This window comes from Sinohyriopsis cumingii, chromosome 4 (assembly GCF_028554795.1).
Source record: "Sinohyriopsis cumingii isolate HCF-2022 chromosome 4, ASM2855479v2, whole genome shotgun sequence".
NCBI classification, from domain to species: Eukaryota; Metazoa; Mollusca; class Bivalvia; order Unionida; family Unionidae; genus Sinohyriopsis; species Sinohyriopsis cumingii.
Window position 1 is genome coordinate 115,204,636 of NC_142964.1, and position 22,790 is coordinate 115,227,425.

Consider the following 22,790-nt stretch of genomic DNA (forward strand, 5'->3'; position numbering starts at 1 on the left):
GTTATATTTTGGGGGGAGGTGGGAGATTTACTAAACACAGTGAGAAGTGTATCATTGAAAACCCCATGTCAATACAACCATCCCATCAACTGAATTATAATGAAAAGATTTGCAAAATGTCCACTACTAAAATGTACTATTCTTATTTAGGATCAACAATATATGACAAGAAATATTTTAATGAAAATCCATGTCTATTTGACTTTAAGTTTAAGAGAAGTAACTAGACTTTGAAGCTGACTTCTAATGTGATCATACTGAAGATCTGAACGGCACCATTCTGAATTATGACCGACTTAAAAACAAAATATTTTGCTCATTTTGGATTTTTAACATAGCTTTTACAATGTGTCCTATCGCTGCGATGTCTGTAGCATGGCAGTTTATAGTGATGTCTAGCACTGAGGCATCATGCCCCAGACACATGGCATCATGTACCACCCTGTCACATTATCCTAATGCCAGGTTGACCAGTCCTAACACTAACCTCTTAATACTTAGCGCCAAGCAACGCAACGCTATTAACATTTTTATAAGTCTCTGGTATGACTTGGACAGGATTCAAACCTGTGACCTTGTGCATCCAAGGCAGATGAGCAGTCAATAAAAATGCCATTTAGCTTATCAATTCATGAGAAATAGTGATAAAGAGATTTTTAATGTTGTGACCATGTCCACAAAATTGGGGGTTTGGTCACAACCATTTTCATAATTTTAAAAATTCATTTTCATATGAAGTCTTTTAGTAAAAACATGCCAATCAGATCATTTGTTAAGAATAAATAGCAATTATGCGATTTCTACCATTGTCACATTGGATGGTAAATAGGAACATTATTTAGGACCAACCGGACATCTTAAGAGGTCATTTAGTGAAAAGTACATGTCCTTATCATCATTCGTTAGAATGAATAGCGATAACAAGATCAGGTAAGCACCATGGGTGCGATATTAGATTTAATTATTGGAACCATTTTCATTTAAAACACACTACACAGCATGTCTGTAAGAGAATAACCATGAAAATATGAAAACACATTTAGATGGAGCAGTGATAATGCACATTTCAAGATGGCTACCATGGTGGCCATGACTGATGTCCGACGAGTACCATTTACATTAATGGGCAGTAAGATATCATAAGAAGTATCTTACACAAACACAAGCATTCAGGTGAAATGGTGACAACAGGATTTTGAAAAAGGCTGCTGATTCGGTCAAAATGGATATTAGATCGAAACCATTTTTTATAGATATAATAAGAAGTCTTGAAGTGAAAACCTATGCCCATATTACCATCCGCTTAAGAACAGTTGCGATAACAACATTCTCAAGGTGACCCCCACAGCATGCTGGCTACATTAGACATCTGAAGGCCCCATTAGCTTTGGGACTAGATATGTATCGTTGTTGTTGTTGTTGTTGTGGGGTTTAACGCCATTTTTCAGCATGATAGGCTATACATGGTGGCCAGTATTAATGGTGGAAGCAGAACCCGGAAAACCCCGGAAAGAACCACCGACCCACGAGAAGCTACTGGCAAGCTTTCTCACATGCCCACATTGGCTGAATCTTAGACTCGAACCGCCGCAGACAGAGGTGAGATGGCAGTGATCCGTAACGAAGAGCGCTTTAGACCACTCGGCCACTCTGGGCCCCTGATATGTATCGTAAAAAGTAGTTAGGAATAGCAAGATATTTCTAAGGATGGCCGCTGTTGATGCTATATTCATTTATATCCACCTAGACATCATAAGAAGTTTTAAGTGAGGCCCAATATCAATAAGACAGTTAGTTCAGGAGAAACAGGGATAACAAAATGCTAACAATTACCACAAAGACAGTCATGTTTGATGTCAGATCACCGTTTGTTTCATTCACTACCAACTAGGGTGGCATGGGACAGTTTCGCATATTGGCCCCTGGCAAATTTCTTAACTTAAGGGCATGGTGTGACTTTCTGAACTATTATTGTGTAATAATTAAAGATATGAACATATTTGTGAATCTTGTCTTTCCGGGTTGTGTTGTTCTTGAAATTGATGTGAGGCATGTACACCTCATATAATCACTGCACAGTAAGTAGCCAATGAAATACCAATAGTCGGCTAGGAAGCAGAGCTAACTACTTATAGCAGTAGACACGATGGTTCAAGACAGGTAGAATATCTCAAAAACTGATTGGATGACAACTATTTTGAATAGCATCAAACTATTAAGTAAATAATGTTTTTCAAAATTATTACCCAGGGAAAGGGCTTGTGTTTACACTGTCAGCAACACACGTTCTCATAAATGGCATTTGGACATGAAAAATGCATGTACAATTTGAGGGTGGGGTGCATCAACTTTTTATCCTATGAATTTCCATTGACTTGTCAGGTCAAGTGAATGATATTCTTACATGTTGCTTTATTAAACCTATCCAAAAATATGGACCTTTTTGACCTCATTCATGTATTTTATTTTATATGAATTTTTATATTAGGTAGGTGTATAAAAACTGTCCCCTGCCCTCTGGGCATCACATGAAGTCTTTTAGTTAAATTCCAATGCTGATATGAGCACCAGCTTGAACAAAGTATGGCTAACATTTTCAAAATGACCACCGTAATGGCCAATTTTTACTGTATGTTTGATGGGTGCCGGTTTTATTTTGGAAAAAAAAAATAGTCAACATTAAATGTTATTTAATGAAAACATCAAGTACATTAGGAGAAGCAACAAAACTTTTCAAGATGGGCTTTATATGTGCATTAACCTTTCAGGGAACAAATGGAAAGAAGACTGAAAGAAAGAAACAAGACACTATTACTATGCAGAACTTAATTAGTCACACATACCATGCTTTTAATTAATTGTAAAATATGTCAAATACATGTATGTCAATTATGTCTGCCATTATATATGAACATTAAAGAAATTGCAAAGGTAATTATTCCATTTTCATTGAGACATTTAATAACAGACAACCTGAGAGAATACGCACTTTCACCAAAATTAGTTGTGAATGATTATGCAAAATATGCACTGCTACATACTTTAACATTTTTGCATCATAAATATCACACATTTACACCAACTGAAACAAAACTTCATACCAAATCAATTTACCATGCTACATAAACTGCTGCCTAGAGAATCATTTTTAAACAGTACTGAAGGTTACAAATACCCCACAGTCGATAATGTAATATCTGAAGTATTCGTAAAGCTCATAGTTCCAGTTCTTTTAGCCAATTCACAAACAAACAATACTGGCCAATCGCTTTTTACCTCATAAACATTTACTCAATGAATATTTTGCAAACCAAACCTTCACTCCTAGATAAAAAGAATATCCTTCTATTGTTAGAAAAATGAGCAAAAGGGTATTAAGCACAACACAGCTTCACAGTGATTTCTTCAAACAAGTTTAAACAAATTAAAAGGATGCTGGTTTGTGAGAAATCAATACAAAATAACATACCCTTTAAATTGGCTAGAGGAGGATATGAAAACATTTCCTGCTGGTGTAGGTGTTTCCACAGTGGATTCACTTACTGAATCTCATAGAACACCAAATTACCTACATACTGGTAATCACGATTTAATATATTGTTTTGAATCGATATGTGATGAGTAAAACTTTTTGTGTGTATCTGAATTTTAAATTCATTTCGAATATGCCATTTGCACCTGCATGTTAGGTGATTGTGATCATGCAATTTGTGCAAACTGTAGCAAACTTTGCATTTAAATTTATTTTCACTTTCTCACAGATATCGCATGTATTTATCGTGTTTGCATATTTGTCATCCTATGTCAACCCCCGAGGTTTTCATTCCTGAGTCTTTTGTTTTTACACACTAGCTCTGTGATCCTACTCAACCAGCTGAAAAACACGCTTTAAATACAAAACGTAACGCAAACAGTGACACATCATTTATTATTTTCGTACTACTTGCCTTTTATCTTAGTACGACTACATTTAATCAAGAAATTAGTACGTAGTCTGAGACTCAAAGGATAATTTTATTTCATAAAACAGTGTGTGGTCATGGGTCTCGTGGCTACTTCTCTGAGACAAAAGATGTAGGGTCAGTATATTTAACAATAGCATAATGATTGAGAGCACTGGACTGAGAATTTATTATGTTGATTTATTTAAACTTAAATTACTGCTTACAAAATGTAGGTGGTGCAGCAGTATCAATTACCTCCCTGTTTCATTATTTATTATGATCCAATGAAGCTGGAAATAAAAATATTACTGTCAAGACCACTAAGCTGATGGAAATAAAATTTGTCATCTGAACTTGTTTTTCTCAATGCTTAATGCCTTGATAAATACCTTCATCTATTTTCTTCTGTGCATATTGAACCCATTCTGAAGGATCTCGGTAATTCTTTTCCAGTTGAACAATCTGAGTGGTTTTAATAAGGTGCTCTTCCATTTGACATTCTTTAGACAAACATTGTTTTTGAGTTGAAATCTGTGGGCAAGACACTGATTTCTCAAGTGGCTTTCCTGGTTGAAAATTCTTGTTTCTCAATGTCTTACATGGGTAAAGATTCTTGTTCTTCATGCAGCAATCTTTTTGGAGGTCTACTGTTCTCCCAAGCTCTAAGCAAGTCTGGAAGCCTGCAGCATCCCCGCTATTTTGGCTAGTGTCTATTGTTCTGCAACAAATTGTATACATTCATGAATTAATGAATGAATGAATGCCCTGAAAACATCTTCAATTTGAATGTAGTTTAAATAAGGACATGTAAGCACAAAAACATGAAGTAACAAGGTAATTTTTCCAATGTATAAATATACCACTACTGCATCACAGAACAGTTGAAAGAATGAAAATAAAGCACATGTATATAACGTTCATGATAATAATAACAGTAATACAAATGTGAACAGGTGTACAGTAGGTAAATATACATATCGGATTACTAAAAATGCTTTCTCAATACTATTCACCAGGAACTCTAACACTCTGTTACCTAGATAACAAATCGAACACAAATCTAAAACAGTGGAAAATCTAATATGAAAACACGATACTATGTATTAAGAGGTGAGTCCCTTTTTCTGAAAATAATTCATCTATATTGGATTAAAAGAAGTATACAGTTTTCTTGTTGTTGGCATCAAAGAAATGTTGCATATACTATGTCTACAACAGTGTATTGGCTTACACATAAAAGGATATAAACTCGTACAACAGTGTATTGGCTTACACATAAAAGGATATCAACTCGTATGACTTTGACTCATCAGGTTCGGTGATAAAAAGTGAACATTTCATTTGAATCCAGAATAATGTGGCCAGAAATAATTTCCCCTTTCTCATATGTCTTTAACAGGGGTTCAAAATAATAAATGTTGATAACCTTAAACTAACCTGCTTTCTTGATTTCCATAAGTTGTTTTCTTTATAATATCTCCTTCAAGGCAAGTAGATATCAGTTTAATAGGCAAGCTGGAACCATCTATTCCTAATGTATCATCAACTTTCTTTGGGGATGTATCTGGTATTTCAGGTATTCCTGTAAGTTTGCAGTACATACAAATGTTATTTCATTCTCAATTTCTTTAATATAAAAATACTTGTTTTTTTTTTAAGTTGGTACATTCAAAAAACCACTGTAATAGGTATTCACAATATTTTTTCAAGGTTATATATTTCGATACATATACTTAATTATTTGTATTTCAGGACAAATATAGTATAATGCAAATAAAATCAGGTCTCTTTTTCATGTGCTCTACTGAAATGGCAGAAAATAACAGACATAAACACTATCTTAGTTTAAAAATAATTACCATATCTAACTGGATTATCTGGCTGAGATGAGTCATTTGACTGTGCCTTTCTTTCTGGATATATAATTCCCACAGGCGGACTTTCAGGAACACCCCTTACATCCCTGAGGAATACTGTTCTGCTTATTTGATTGCTACTGGTGGATGTATCATTCAACGGTGATGATATCAAATCAGAAAGAGTATGCGTGACTCTTGTTATAGTAGTTCTTTCTTCTCCTGTTCCAGGACTAGTTCTGTGGCTAAAACAGTATTCAGTTGAAAACAAAATCGCATGAAAATGCAAAATTTAATTGTTTGTTTAATACTTGTAAAAGCCTGTAGTTTAATTAGATGTAAATAATCACTCTCTCACAGGACATACAGAATGCTTAGAGTATGTGGACATTTGGGAATAAGCAAAAACATGCTATATAAACAGTAAACTGATGGCTTTCTAACGTTGTGCATATTACTGCTTGCAGACTGCAAAAATTTAAGCGCATTCCTATTGTAAACTTTGAAATATCACATATTCTACCAACTTGTACAAACATATCTACCGTCATCTGTCATTCGCGATATTAGACATAAAATCAAGAATCACTAATTCGTTTTCAATCCAGGCTGAATATTAGAAATCGAGGCAACCCTTTTAAAGCCAACAGGAAAATTTTGTGGGATAGGCTTGGGCTTTTTTGGAGGGTGGGGAATGATTTTCAGTAAGATATTCAATCAATTATGAAGACCTGACCTTGGTTATACATTCTAGCACCAATAAAGTTAACTTACAGTGCCATCCTGTCTTCTCCAAAATTTGATATTGGTTGAATGGTTTCATCACCTTCACCTGTACCCTGAATCTCCTCAGAGAATTCATTACCCATAGCTCTTTGATCCTTTTGGGCACGTTGTTCAACCAGTTCTGTATTCGAATTAGAAATGTTTTAGCTGCAAATTTACTTTCCAGCATAGGTCTCTATATACATTTGCATCTATAAAATATCTGCCCCATACCATCTGTTGAACTTTCGACCATTAGTATGGCTTCCTGAATAGTTCACACTAGGTATAATGTATTTATCTAGTATTTAAAGGTGTAGTTCTTATGTTTTTTTATTCGGTGCAAAGTGGCATCTTGTTAGTATAATGTGCAGGAAACCATTCAATTAATGAAAGTAATGCCAGTTGTGATTTGTTTATTTGTGTGTGAAAATGCATTATATTAATAATATTATAAGAACAAAATGTAAATTAATCCGCGATTAGAAGAAATATCAAGCAATCAATTTTAAACTAACTTTGTAAGCTTTTGTTGGAGATCTAAAAACACAGGAACTCTATGTCTTTAAATTCCATGCTTGTGAGGTTATGTCACTGCAATACGAATGAGTTAGTCACACATCTATACACTGTAAAACACATTTTCTATGTGTATACGAGTCACACCTTCCATTTTCCTCTAAAACATTAATTCCATGATAGTTTATAACTGAAAAGCAATTCTATTTCATTTACCAAGAATGTTTCTAATTACATTTTATGTGTACTTATAAAAATTTGTTGAAACTGAATAAATGAATTACCAAAAGTCTCCTTTATTTCATTCACTAAAGATATATATCCCTTTTCTCTCAATGCATCTAGAAACACTGGGAAGGCTCTTGGACCTCGGTTAAATAGACATAGAAAGAACTCATCATTTTTTGCCTTTTGTGTTGTTCCTGCATGAATTCTTTGAATGTCATCATCTGCAAATATTCTCCCTTGGATCATGTCATCCAAAATGTCCGTACAAACTAACTCTTTCTTTATCCTAACAATGTTTCTTCGTATGCAATCGGCATGTGCTTCACCCATGTGTCCTCTCTGCACATCTGGTAGTTCTTCAAAGTTTAAAGAAGGAGACAATTTTCCTACAATGAGATTAAAATTAGCAAACAATTTTAATAGAAGCATATAAAAATCCCAATATATTCCTGAATAGACCTTACAACAATTAGCAAACTCAATCTATCTGTTTAGATATCTACAATTAAAAATCCTATCTATTTATCTATCTACAGTTAAAAATGTTAACTGATCCCCCAACTAACATGTGAGGAACCTGTTTTGTTAAGTATTACTTAAAAAGGACACAACATAAAAATTATATGGTTATAAGCTTTTCTTTTTAAAAAACTGATTTGAATGGCAAACATTTTATGTTGGAAAGCAATAAAATGTTAAATATAAATCACAGGAAAGGTAGTTACAGCAAAATTTAGCCATAAACTATTTAACTTTTGTACAATTTGCCAACAGAACAGTTAAGGTTAGAAACATAAACTTCAATGGATTGAAATTTAGATCATCAGGTTAAAAACCAGCCCCAGAGCAGAAACTAAATGTTATGTGGTACTTATGCTCTTATCAAAGTTTCTGGTACAGGAAACTCATTTGTAAAACGACTAATCATTCATACATGAAATTAATAGGTAAAACGACTGATTTTTTTAGTCTTAACACTTTGCATGATGTAAATTCTCTCGTTTATATATGCCAGAATGTTTATCCTCTGGTAACCCTGAAAACACCTGTTATGTATTGTGATATCCTGTGTAAAACATCCATTTTATAACCCCATAATTCTATAGGTAATAAAAGCTGGACACCACAAGCTGTATATGGAAAAACATTTAACAAATGTGCTCACATGACACTCATCTTTATTATCATCATGACGTCTTGTAAAATTCACTCATGTCACCGTCACCTAGGAAGGCGAGTAAAATCAAGTTTCTAACTTAATGTGATAAAATTCATATTACACACATGTTCCTCTGAAATTTTATTGATGGACAAGAAGAATAGAATATCATTACCCTTGCTGCAATATTTCATCATTATATCATTAATACTATATCAATATTACATCATGGAATATTATGCCAAATAAATACTGATAATATCCTCTCTCTGATATACAGTATGCAAAGATTTATGTTTTATTAGGTGTTCTCAAACATTGTCAACAATAGCAATTATGTTTCGGTTTCTACCACTGCATGGTTTTACAATATTACACAGTGATGTTCATTACTGGCACTGTCATCATCCGATTCCTAGTCTTGAATAATGCATGCAATCTAACCTTGCTTTTTAATTTCAAATTAGTTTCCACCCCAATCTTATTTGGCTGAGAACTCTGTCACAGAGCATTTTTGTAAAACATATTTGTCACACAAGGACACAATGGGATTGGGAACAAGTTCTAACAACTTAAATTAGCCCCCTCCCTACATAATACAAATATTGCAACATATTCAACATGACAAAATAATAATGAAAAGGATGAGAGAGAGAGAGAGAGTGAGAGAGAGAGAGAGAATGATAGTAATCAAGATTTGAGTAAGTTATTGAAATCATCCATTATCGGTTATATATTTGCATCCATACTGTCAAATTCTATATTTTTCATTTGCAGTGCCCTTTCCCTAAAGCAGTACATCTAAGCTAATAGTTGTGTTACTATAATAATGACACTGAAAGTAATTCTCTCATCAACTCAGTTCGTTGTCTACTGTACCTGGGACAGAATATGAAAAAGTGCATGGTGGTTTCAATCCCACTGCAGGAACAAAAATAGTGGCAGCAAGCTGAACACAGTAAAAATTAGCTTTTAATGAACTTACATTATGTCGTAATCTAGAGCAGAACATTATATTACATTCAAATTAAAATGTACATTCCATTAGATCTTATTAAAATGTCCATTCTTGCGGCCTAACCCTAACTCTACAATGGTTACAATTACCATATATTCAGCAATCACTCTTACATACAAAGGAAAATGATTTTGTGCAAAATCATGAATACACAAACCTTTGAATGGAGGAGATTTTTTTGGTGTCTCTGGAGGTGATTCCTTTACATTCATTTGCCTTTCCAAGGTTCTTTCAAGTGAACAAAGTTCCTCTCCTATCCAGAAAAGGTTGTCATTGGCATGTGCATCTTTCAGGTTTTTGTCAAGTTCTTCAAGTTTTCTCACCTTCAAATTGTCAGAAGAAAATTTCTTTTGTAAGCGAACTACAGTCTCCTTTAAGTCATCTTTGAAACCGCTGCGTAACATAACACATAGATTACATTCCCTTTCTCCTCTATCTTCAACTACGGCTTCAGTTACTATATGTGCGATTTGTTCAACAATGTACAGCATATGTTCTTTATTCAGAGGCACAGCTAGTCTGAAGACTGCATCGAATGTGACCTTCCAATGGCGATAAAAGTCTTCTGTTGTGAGAGTCTTTTCATGACGGTATTCATACAATTCGTGCCTCATATATTTCAATCTAAGTATGTCACCACCAGTTGTTTTGTCGTTCTCTGACACAGGAGAATCCCAACCATTATGAGGCATCGTTATGGTACCAAGATATCTCAGAAGAATGTATAAGAGTGTTATATCCATTTCCTTCAGCTTTGGTTTTTGTCTTTCCGGTGGATTAAGAATTTCTACATGCTTTTGCTGTAGAATACATCTTTCTCGCAGCTTATCAAGTTTACGTTGATTAGATTTAAGATACTGTTCTAACTCGCAGTGATCATATTGCTTTTCAAATACTCTCTGAAGAACATAAGTTCCAACGTCAAGAACTAATCCTGATAATTGATGAAAGTTTTCCTTACTTTCCGATGACATTCTTGAAATAGAAATGGTTGAATTATAAATTTGGGTGAAATTTTACACAAAATGTGTCAATTAAATCGGCTGAAATCGCACTTTACAGTAATAGTACACTAAATTGTTAAAAGGATATAATATAGGCCTAGTCATTGGACTAAACTCCAACAGATCATATAACATGCATCAGTTTTGTGCTTAATCATGTACACCTAATAATAAACAAAATGCTGCACTGCTCTGATAAATAACTATTGCACTGACTTAAAAAAGAGAAGATGTAACAACAATGTAATTATTTAAACAATGCACATGTTAATGACCTTGACAGTTACTCTAAAATCAGAAATATTTGTGTGGATTTCATTCTGATGTTGTAAGTAAAGAACATCTACTAAAATAAATTAACAATTAAACCATTTTTCTGCTGAAATTGTGTGTTAAGGTAATGAGTGTGACAATTCTCGCAAAATCAACATTTATTCAAGAAATAAATCAATAAAGTGTGTCCATGCATTTGTTGCTGATTTAACAGTGTTTATGTATTTAATCAAAACCTTTTTGCATTTTGGTTTATTTTATGATTATTATCATTATTTTCCTGAGTTGTTCAAATGGCAGTGACAAATGTTTGGCCTTATGATTCTGCTTCATAAAACACTTCAACAATGAATAAAATTTGACTTAGATTGTGCATACTGTTTACTCATATTCTGCATACATTCTGCATACTGTTTACTCATAGTCTGCATACTGTTTACTCATAGTCTGCATACTGTTTACTCATAGTCTGCATACTGTTTACTCATAGTCTGCATACTGTTTGCTCATATTCTGCATACTGTTTACTCATAGTCTGCATACTGTTTACTCATATTCTGCATACTGTTTACTTATAGTCTACATATTGTTTACTTAGATTCTACATAGTTTACTTAGATTTTATATAATGTCTATGTATATTCTGCATATTGTTTAACGGTTTTTTTAGATTCTGTATACTAATTACTTATATTCTGCATACTGTTTACTTATATTCTGCATACTGTTTACTTAGATTCTACATACTGTTTACCTATATTCAACATACTGTTTACCTAGATTCTGCATACTGTTTACTTAGATTCTACATGCTGTCAACCTATATTCTGCATACTGTTTACTTATATTCTGCATACTGTTTACTTAGATTCTACACTGTTTACCTATATTCTGCATACTCTTTACTTATATTCTACATGCTGTTTACCTATATTCTGCATACAGTTTACTTATATTCTGCATACTGTTTACTTATATTCTGCATACAGTTTACTTATATTCTGCATACTGTTTACTTAGATTCAGCATGCTGTTTACCTATATTCTGCATACTGTTTACCTATATTCTGCATGCTGTTTACCTAGATTCTGCATACTGTTTATGTAGATTCTACACTGTTTACCTATATTCTGCATACTGTTTACTTAGATTCTACATGCTGTTTACCTATATTCTGCATACTGTCTACTTAGATTCTGCATACTGTCTACTTAGATTCTGCATCCTGTTTACCTATATTCTACATGATGTTTTCCTATATTCTGCATACTGTTTACGTAGATTCTACATGCTGTTTACCTATATTCTGCATACTGTTTACTTAGATTCTACATGCTGTTTACCTATATTCTGCATACTGTCTACCTAGATTCTGCATACTGTCTACTTAGATTCTGCATCCTGTTTACCTATATTCTGCATACTGTTTACTTAGATTCTGCATACTGTTTACTTATATTCTGCATACTCTTTACTTAGATTCTACATGCTGTTTACCTACATTCTGCATACTGTTTACCTACATTCTGCATAATGTTTACTTATATTCTAAATACTGTTTACCTATATTCTGCATACTGTTTACCTATATTCTGCAAGCTGTTAATCTATATTCTACATGCTGTTTTTCCTATATTCTGCATACTGTTTACTTAGATTCTGCATACTGTTTACTTAGATTCTGCATACTGTTTACTTAAGATTCTACATGCTGTTTACCTACATTCTGCATACTGTCTACTTGTATTCTGCATACTCTTTACCTATATTCTACATACTGTTTACTTAGATTATACATACTGTTTACCTATATTCTGCATACTGTTTACCTATATTCTGCATACTGTTTACTTAGATTATACATACTGTTTACCTATATTCTACATACTGTTTTCCTATATTCTGCATACTGTTTACTTGTATTCTGCATACTCTTTACCTATATTCTACATACTGTTTACTTAGATTATACATACTGCTTACCTATATTCTGCATACTGTTTACCTATATTCTGCATACTGTTTACTTAGATTATACATACTGTTTACCTATATTCTGCATACTGTTTACTTAGATTATACAAACTGTTTACCTATATTCTGCATACTGTTTACTTAGATTATACAAACTGTTTACCTATATTCTACATACTGTTTTCCTATATTCTGCATACTGTTTACTTGTATTCTGCATACTCTTTACCTATATTCTACATACTGTTTACTTAGATTATACATACTGTTTACCTATATTCTGCATACTGTTTACCTATATTCTGCATACTGTTTACTTAGATTATACATACTGTTTACCTATATTCTGCATACTGTTTACTCAGATTATACAAACTGTTTACCTATATTCTGCATACTGTTTACTTAGATTATACATACTGTTTACCTATATCCTGCATACTGTTTACTTAGATTATACAAACTGTTTACCTTGAGGGTGATTGTCCCCCTAATCTTGAGAAATTTTGGGCTTTTGAATGAATCAAAATAATGTCTATGTCAGTAATTCCAAATAATGATTATAAACTCTTGTCTAATATTCAATTTGCTTTGATCTGCATTTTGCAGTATTAAAGACCAAATGCCATGTTTCCAACCACTGACATATATTGTTAAAATTATACTCTTTCCCACACTACTGGTGGACAATACTAGCATCCACAGCAAACAGATTTGGCATGTATGAAATACATCTGGAAAATTATTGATGTATATTAAGAACTTACTGGGTCCACAAAATATTTTTGCAGAATACCACTCACATCATTTGTCAAAACTGAGAAAGGTCCATCTAACCTTTAAAAATCTGTTGATGCAATTTAAGCAATACAAAATCCATTCTAAAATGCAGATATACTAAATTTACTTCATTAATTTGATTTATAAATTATTCTAGGTCATCCACTACTTCTAAGAGTTGCCATATGCATTATATATACTTTCAAAATCCATATTAATTTTCATAAAAGCACATTCTTACTATATATTAAAGATTGTTTCTCATTAACTTTTCCAAACAATTACAATCAATAGATGTTTAATTTATTGACAATAGTTTTCCACGTTCATCCTGTTTTATTTGTAAGCTTCATATTACACTGGCCTTTTTCCATTCATCAGGTACAACACCGTCTTTAAGCAACTTTTAAATATAAAGTAATTGTTTATGAATAAAACATGCAGTCTACTTAGCTTCTGTGGGCAGAGATACCCTAGGCTAAGAGCTTTTGATGAGTCAAGTTTTGTAAGGATTCTATAAGAGTGTCTTCTTGATTTAAATTCATTATTTCAAGAAGTTCATCCAAGTTTCTTTGCTGTGACTGGGGGATGATGTTATTCACATATTCTGTCATCATTTTTTTCATTGTAAAATATTTTGCATACTAAAATTAGGTAGCGCAAAAATATGTATTCATTACTACTTTTTGAAAATAGAATTACTAATTCATTGGGAAAAAATTATATGATTAAGATTTCTTTGGAAACGCATGGCAGCAGTCGAGTATGTTCGTCAACATTCCAAAGTTCAGAATTTTAATTACATAAACATCATGGCAATTCTGAAGACTACCCAGCAATTATTGAATCTGCATATGCAACATGCAAAGATGCTATAAAACTGTTATCAAAGATACTGACATCACATCGATCAGAAACTTCCAGTGTTAAAATCGACATTGCTCTCATTGTACAATTGATAATGCAGTTTAATTATATGTCATGAGACAAGGATGGGTTAAAAATTGCAACCCCTAGATTCACAGCAGTGTCTGTGTTATCTTAACTGTAAAGATACTTGCCATTATTGATGAACTCAACATAAAAGTTTGTAAAAATTCTTAAGACGTTAGAAAAATTCACCAGCACATGGTCCAGATGAACTCTTGATAAATGTGTAGAAGTTCAACTACATACTTCCCCAGACATACAATTCCACTGGTCAATTATACTGAAACATAAATAATGTTATGCCATGCTGATCAACATTGGAAATTATGACAATCTATGTTTTGCATCCCACAATCGATTGCACAGATCAACCATGACAATACCAAAAATACCTAGGGGAACTTAAGTTTGGTAAAATAACTGTCATTTACAGGTTACCAAGCTATACTCAAAACTTTTGAAGAATTATTCCTTGTTGTTGCCACTAATGTGTACACTTTGGACAAAGATTTGTATGCGCTTCCACTATCCGCGCACAGACAAAGCAAACATTTGCATGAACATACTGAGGTTGATCTACTGTTGCTCAGCAATTATGGTTCAGGGTCACAATATCATTATCCATCGTTAAAGAATCTTCTTTCCCAAATGCTTAACATAAGGAACACCATGGCAGAAAAAAAATTCCGCATTGACGTTGCCTGCCTTAATTTACCATGCAGCATATGTTGACAAGCATGACTTTGTTGTGGTGGAACTATCAAAAAGCTTCAGAGCACTATCATGCCAGAGCCTGGCAAAAACATTTCTAAAATTCAGCATGATGCAGCAAAAATTAAACTTCCGTATATCATCTACACAGACTTCGAATGCTTGAATGTTCCTGTGGTCACTACTGGGGTTTTAACAAAAGTAGTCAAAGTTGCTGAACAAATCCCATGTGGGTCTTGTCATATTGTTGTTAGATGCGACAGGCAAACTGAGTGGCCAAAATAAGGTAGACATGTTCCTGACATAGTTCAAAGTTATCACAAAATGGATTCGAACAGCTCTCCTTGCCACAGATATGATCAAGACCAAAGTTGATATTCATGAGTTTCCTAGGGCCACTACTGCGACTATCATATTACTGACAAGTACAGATGAGCTGCACACTATGTAAATAACCTGCAGCTGTGGAATTATCAAAGAAAAAAGAAAAAGAAAACATTAATTCCCATAGTGATTCATACCCTACACAGGAATGATGGTCATATAATACTGCTAGCATTGGTAACGGCATTGAATGCACCAATAAGTGTCATTACCGATACAATGGAAAAATACATTACATTTAGGTCAGGTCAGCTGCAGTTTATTGATATGCTGCAATTTTAAACTCTTCCCAATACACCCTCATGAGTAACCTTGCAGCAAGAGGTAATTATCATTTAAAAATTATTCACCAAAACAGCAGTGCTTTTAATGAAGAGTTCAATTACTAGGGAAGATACATGTTTGGATCAGACCGTAATGACCTTATTGCTTCATAATTTAGATCCTTTTGAAAATGTTGAAGAAATTAACCACCATCTGTGCGATTTTATTCAACACTGACGTGTGAAAATATAGGGATCTGAGAAGAAATATATGAAATAAATGTCTGGATGGCATTTAGTTCCAAAAGCATGAGTGACTATCGGTATCATAACTCGTACCTGCAAACAGAGGTGTATCCATCATGGATGTCTTTAAGACTTTCAATGATGCTGATTATACACAAGCACATGTGTCGGTAAGATCATAATAGCAGCATTGAGTACTTTGATCTTGTTGACCTGGAGTGCAAGTCTGAATGGTATTTATTCATCTTAAGACTACTGTATCGTGTGTGCAGTGTAATACACATTCTGGTACACTATGTCCAGCTTGATATGCCATCTATGGCACGTGACAAAAGTGATAATCCTAAAATATCTTTAGATAGGCAACAGACGTAAAATCAGTCGCTGGAAATGAAATTCAGTTCAAATGATTCATTTTATATCTGGAGGGTATCTGATCATCTCTAGCAAGTATGTTTAAAATTAAATTTATTTTTACATGCAAATGATGGGTTCTGACAGCGGCAATGAAGTTGCAGAATTTGCTGATGGGATGTTGGACTGGCTGACCAGTGATGCTAACATCGACAGTCATTTTGTTCCACTTGCTGACAAATACCTGAGTCCAAATTACGTTAAACAACCCTCATATGCACTCAAATAAAATCTTGTTAATAGTCAAATAGACACGTGACCACCCAGGTGTACCAATATCAAATTGAAACTAATGTGGAAACACTGTATTAATACATGACAATGCTCAGTCACAGAATATAAAGTCAGGCAAAAAAACACTCAGGGATTGATTCTCCAATGACGAGGTGACATTCACCGACAAGTCCACCACAGTTGATGTCCCCATTGATTATTCTGCACCAATATTAACTCAACTGAGAAGAGAAATCTTAACTATTATTCGGCAAGGACGAGCTTGTCAATGTAATAGTTTCTGGGGCAAAGACAAGAACGATCATTTTGGAAACCATTTATTGATGCAATCAATATGGTTTTTTTTAATGAATGTAATACCAGGCTCCAAGAATACACAATCGTCAAAAATGTATATATTCCCCCAAAATTATGTTGCCTTTGAGTGTATGACAGTTGTATCAGTAAAAGCAAATAATTACTAAGTAGTGCATGTGCTTCTTGCATCTGAAAATGGCATGCTTGTTGAGCACCAAATATACTTCGTGATCATGTCATTAATAGAAGAACTATGATAGACCCTCACGCTTAACAACACTTACCAACGAGGAAACATAAACGAAGCAGAACAACAGCTGGGTGATGAAATGACTAACAGAACTGCGCTACTAGTGAAATACATGTGTGTGGTTATAGACACTGTTTGCGGAATCAATGTCACAACCACTGTTGGCATTGATGTGCAGAAATCGTAACCACAGCAACCATTATAGGCACTCAAGGCAAATTTGCTGTCGAGGCTATATAAATAATAATTGCTGCTGCATGCGGTGTTTGCAGAATAATTGATTTACCACTTCATTCATGAATACCAGTAAATGCTTATTCAGAACTTCTCACGTAGGTGCATTTAAGTCTCAATACATTCAGTAAACGGTAATTGGCATGGTGGTATTCAAGATTGTTTTAGAACAAATGGAAAACCAAGCTATCAAAGGAATTGTTTGCAACCCAAAACAGATGACTGATTTACAGTGAAAATCGCGTAACTGTTTGCCAGTATATATTAATCTGTGGTTTACAGTTTACACTAGGTATCTTTGTTACTCAAAATCTTTGAGTATCCACAATGACACAACATATCAAAGATGAAATTGTCTGCAGCCACAGTGGCAGTGTTGTTTTCTGTGTTGCCATGCACTTCCAATTACTAACTGTAATTGCTAGATTGTTTTACGCTATCCAATTTTGCTGTGAAATGTCATTCATGCTAGCATTAGAATTATTTTTTAATGCCTAAACTTTAGCCATACTGCATACACTAGTATGTGACACAAGGAGTAGAATTAGTATAGTTATGGGTATGGATGGTGTAGATCTATCATTTAAGCCCTATCCAAACCACCCATTATGATACTACTTGAGACAAGACCAAATAAAATGTCAACAACATTATATATCTAAAATACGATGCCATTGAGAAAGTAATGATTAGAAAATACGCTGTGATGCATATAACTCAACTGATATTAAAAACAAATTCAGGAACAAGTTTTCAAGCTGAAGTGACTAATTACAGGAAGCAAATATACAAGTGAACCATTTGCAAGCAAGCGTCGAGTTGGATTAGAATGATAGTGAATGTGATGGTGATGAGCAGCATAAAGGTGATACTTTGAAATTCAACAGCTTCTAATATTGGAGAATAAAGTTTTGTGACTCAGAGGATCATATATACTAATATAGTACTTTCAATTTGCAATGGTCTACTCTGGTGCCTCGAATGCAGGAGGTTACAGGTTCAAAACCCAGCAGAGTCTTAAAAAAGGCTTACAAAAATGGTACAAGCAGCTGCCTCGCTTGGTGCTCAACATTAAGAGGTTAGTGTTAGGACTGGTCAGCCTGGTGTCAGGATAATGTGACTGGGTTGGACATGATGATATATGACTGAGGCATGATGCCCCAGTGCAAGACATCACTAATAAGTGCCACAATGCAGACAGCATAGCAATATGACTGAAAAATTGGTAAAGGCACATTTAAAAAATTCAAATCACAAACCAAATCGATCAGCAATGGGACTCTTATTCCACATTTTAAAATGGGACTAATGGAGAACCAACGATTCCAGGTAGTAAGCCAGGTCCTATTTTGTTTATTCTTATTACATTATCTGGTCCATAGTCAGGGATGTTGAGCTTGCTACTTTTAAAAGGGTATCTGACTCCAAATAAACCGCCTGGGGAAACATTAGAGACTGCACAGCTACTTTGACCTGAATATCAATATGTTCATCTAACAATTAACACTATACCGTCTTTGTAAGTTAAATTAGTGCCTAAATTTCTGGCTAGTACACACATTGGCATATGGATTTCAATTTATCATGGTACATGATGCAAACTTTTGGTGACCCTGAGCATCTTTGCAGGCCAAGGCTCCTATGTGATAGCCCTATCTACACCTTGCAGTATCAAGCAGATATTTATGTGCTTTGGGACTGTGAATTTTATTGGATGTGGCAGCAAGCCACCTCATCCAATCAAAATTAAGTTGTTCAAATTTGAACACTGTTCCTGCATGATCGAGACAAGACGAGCAAACAGCTTGAATGGACTGATAAATAAATAATGTTCCACTGCTGGTTCATGTTTGCACAAATACCTATCACTCAAATAGACCTGTAATGGCTTCCCTCTGGTACATAGTCATACTTTCAACTGAAACTTACAAAGTATCGTTTTTAGGTCAACTGCAACCACATCCACAAATTTGTAGCTCATGTAAAATGTACCACACTATTGATTAGTTGGTGTTACAGACAAAGGGAGGCAACTTATGACATCCAAGAGATGTTGCTAGGACAAAGCACCAGTATTTCTGTTTGATATGCCAAGGCATAGATAGGGCTATCACATCGAAAACCTTGGCTGGCGAAAATGGACCAGAGATGCATATCCCCATTCAAAATACCAAATCCCATCATCCAATGAAGGTTAAGAAGTAGGCGGATATTGACGTTTCTTGCATGCATATTTTTTCCAGTTTATCAAAATCTGTGTATAACATAAATTTCTGACACTCATGATTTGCATATCATACTCTCATAAATGGAATTAATAATGTTAATTAACTTATAGTCCAAGTCTTAAATTAACAGTGTTAAACAGCGAACTAGTCCAACTACCTAGTGTCCAATTAAATGAATTATTAATTTGCAAACTTACCAAACTATTTAATTAATAGTGTTAACTAATTAATGCTGTTCATTAGCACACTAGTCAAACTACTGAATTGAGCAAATTATCTCACAAACTAAAACAAAATAATAATCCATTTGATTCTGTTAAGGGTAGAAATATAACACGCACTTAAATAGCATAGCATTGACACAGCTGAATGCCTATACTTTATAGGTTGCACAAGCAATATATATTAACAACAGAAAGTTAGATAAACTTTAACTGTTTCATTTGGTATCATATCAACATAATACATAGCTATGATGGAATTATTACACCAGTAGGATGCAAAATGAATTCATACATCAAGACTTTGAACTGTCTTGAAATGTAACAGTCAGCAATCGTACACATGCAACCCAACAATGTGTCTCAAAGCATTAGAGATGATGTAATATTGCAAATTTAAAGAAGGCACAGGCCTTGCGTCAGCTATAGAGAAAACATTAGAGAACCATATAATAGACCTATAATTTTAGTAGCCACCAGTGTTTGCTTCTTTGGCCAACAAAAATAATGATCTGTTCACCACGATACATAGTACTCATAGTGATCTTAGCAGATCTTTTAAGAAAAACAGAAAATTCTACAGACTAACAGTCTTTGCATATGTGTCGCTTAACTAAATTATTTATTGACCTAAATTATTTATTGATATTGATGTCAAAGCTTTCATTGTGATTGAAATGTTTAAAAATTAATAAAATATATGCATAAATACCTCTAAATTATATATATATATATATATATAGAGAGAGAGAGAGAGAGAGAGAGAGAGGGAGACAGACAGATAGACAGACAGAGAGATATGTGTCTGTCTGCATACATGAATGAGATTATCATCTTCATAAACAAATTAAAAGCTGCATTTATACTTCAGAAGCAACTCTGAATGATCGTCAAAATGTTTGATCATTGTTTTATTTGTCAGGGTGCATAATAATTACTGCCTATGGTTGAGACAGAATGCACACGGCAGTTTAAAGCTGAGACAGATTAATCATGGGTCTTCACAGCCTAGAAATGAGTTTTTTGCACAAAGTATCGATGATCCTTGGAGCTCGTATTTGTGTGTGTGTTAAGAGAGAGAGAGCACATACTTTGGCAAATTATGAATCCAAGTTATCTATCATTTTTAGAAAAGGATCGTGGAATTTAAATCAAAGACACTGAAATGCATTTGATGACAAATGATACAAATGAACATGACACAGATAAATGTGTAGGTAGTTATCTTCAAGAAGGGTATTTGTGAAGTTGTGCTTTCTCCATGGAATGCTCTTCTTTCTAACTTGTGTATTATTCCCCACTGATGAAAAGTCTAGTACATTCATAATATATATATATATATATATATATATATATATATATATATATATATATATATATATGATCCCTGTTCATCTGTTAGAAACTCTGCAAAATTGTGTTTTATTTTATTGATCTTTACAAGTCATTTTATCTTACTTCCGATAATTTGTATGCCTTTTTGTCGTTCATTTTATATACAGATGACGGCTTTTGGTTGTTCTGAACATCAATAAGATGTCGCAAAAACTCCAGGGAATAATAATTACGATATCGTGATCTCAACATGAATATGGACACCGTCCACGAAGCAGGGGTGCTAATTACTAGGTAGATAAGGAAACTCGGGTGCGAAAGTTCCAATATAGATATTCAAAGACTGAAGGTTCCTCGCGAGCAATCGTACATAATGGCTCCATTATATAGAAGAAATATCCTGAAATAATATGCTTAAAATTGGCAGTTTATCTCACCGATAGCTGACATGAGCTTCACGTTGAAAAAAAAAGCAATAACCTGAAGGGACAAAAATCATACCGAATTACAAAATTACCTCAGATTATCCCATGCTCCGTTCTGACATAGGATCCTGTCTATCAGAACAGGGCGTAGTGGTAATCTGAGATAATTTTGTCACTCGGTATAATTTTTTCTCCTTCAGGTTATTACTATTTTTTCTACATTAAGCTCGTGTCAGCCATCTGTGTCAAAATCGGGCCCTACTTTCGTTTTCATTTCAAATTCGCAAGCTGTGTAAATGCATTCAGAAAACTTAAAGAACGTACATTTACAGATTATATGTTCGTGTCCTCTGTTCACTTCTGTTTAAATATTTACTTTTAGCTCCTATGGTCCATTAAATACTGAATTAATCATCAAAACCATTTGAAACATCCGCTATCATAGAAGACTGGTTCATACTCGTTCAACATCTGATCGGTCTAATGGGAACATCCTCGGCCTTTTCCGTCGAGTTGAGCAAGAAGACTCCGATAGTATTCGTCGCCTCAGAGATCTTTTCTGCAGGGCTCAAGGTGCTATTTCAGCTCTCATAATAAATTTATGGAAACATCATGACATCAAAAATTCAGTGATGTAGTGTTCTAGAAGCAGTGCTATACGGTAATATAAACTTTCCCACTGCTGAATCAGCATCTCAGAGATCTGATATAAGGATGACAGATATGGTACTAGATATAGGTCTGACTAGCAAGTCAGTTATGATTTGTATGCAATGGAATAAACATGTGTTTGTAGAAACAGGTATTTTCCTCTCTCATTACAAAACCCAAACATTATAATGGCGACGAGGATGGGATTGTTGAAAATGACTTCGAGGAGCTAATGTCACTAATTAGCTTAAACGTATAACCAAACAGGTACAGATGGAAGTGCTCACAACTCCAGACAATTCCTAGTGATTCACGTTCGATCTGTGAATATCGTTTTCCCACATCTGAAAGTGCTTTACTGGCGTAGGCAATAACCGTTCCATTCTGATTTAATAACGCGCCTAGACCGACAGGACTTGTATCTACAATTAATTGTGTTTCCTTAT

At 34.1% G+C, this 22,790-nt stretch overlaps 1 protein-coding gene across 1 annotated transcript in view; it reads right to left on the bottom strand.

Moving 5' to 3' along the window:
• The window catches only part of LOC149801928 (uncharacterized), a 122,761-nt gene extending 100,362 nt beyond the window's left edge, over window positions 1–22,399 (bottom strand). Inside the window, exons 1-7 of the mRNA XM_089956309.1 lie at window positions 22,018–22,399; window positions 9,647–10,464; window positions 7,369–7,698; window positions 6,575–6,707; window positions 5,804–6,045; window positions 5,382–5,526; window positions 4,334–4,662 (exon numbers count right to left, since the gene is read on the bottom strand). Of these exons, the coding sequence (XP_089812435.1) occupies window positions 4,334–4,662; window positions 5,382–5,526; window positions 5,804–6,045; window positions 6,575–6,707; window positions 7,369–7,698; window positions 9,647–10,463 (1,996 nt within the window). The 5' untranslated portion in view covers window position 10,464; window positions 22,018–22,399. The remainder of the gene's footprint in view (window positions 1–4,333; window positions 4,663–5,381; window positions 5,527–5,803; window positions 6,046–6,574; window positions 6,708–7,368; window positions 7,699–9,646; window positions 10,465–22,017) is intronic.
• Between the last annotated feature and the right edge of the window lie 391 nt (window positions 22,400–22,790).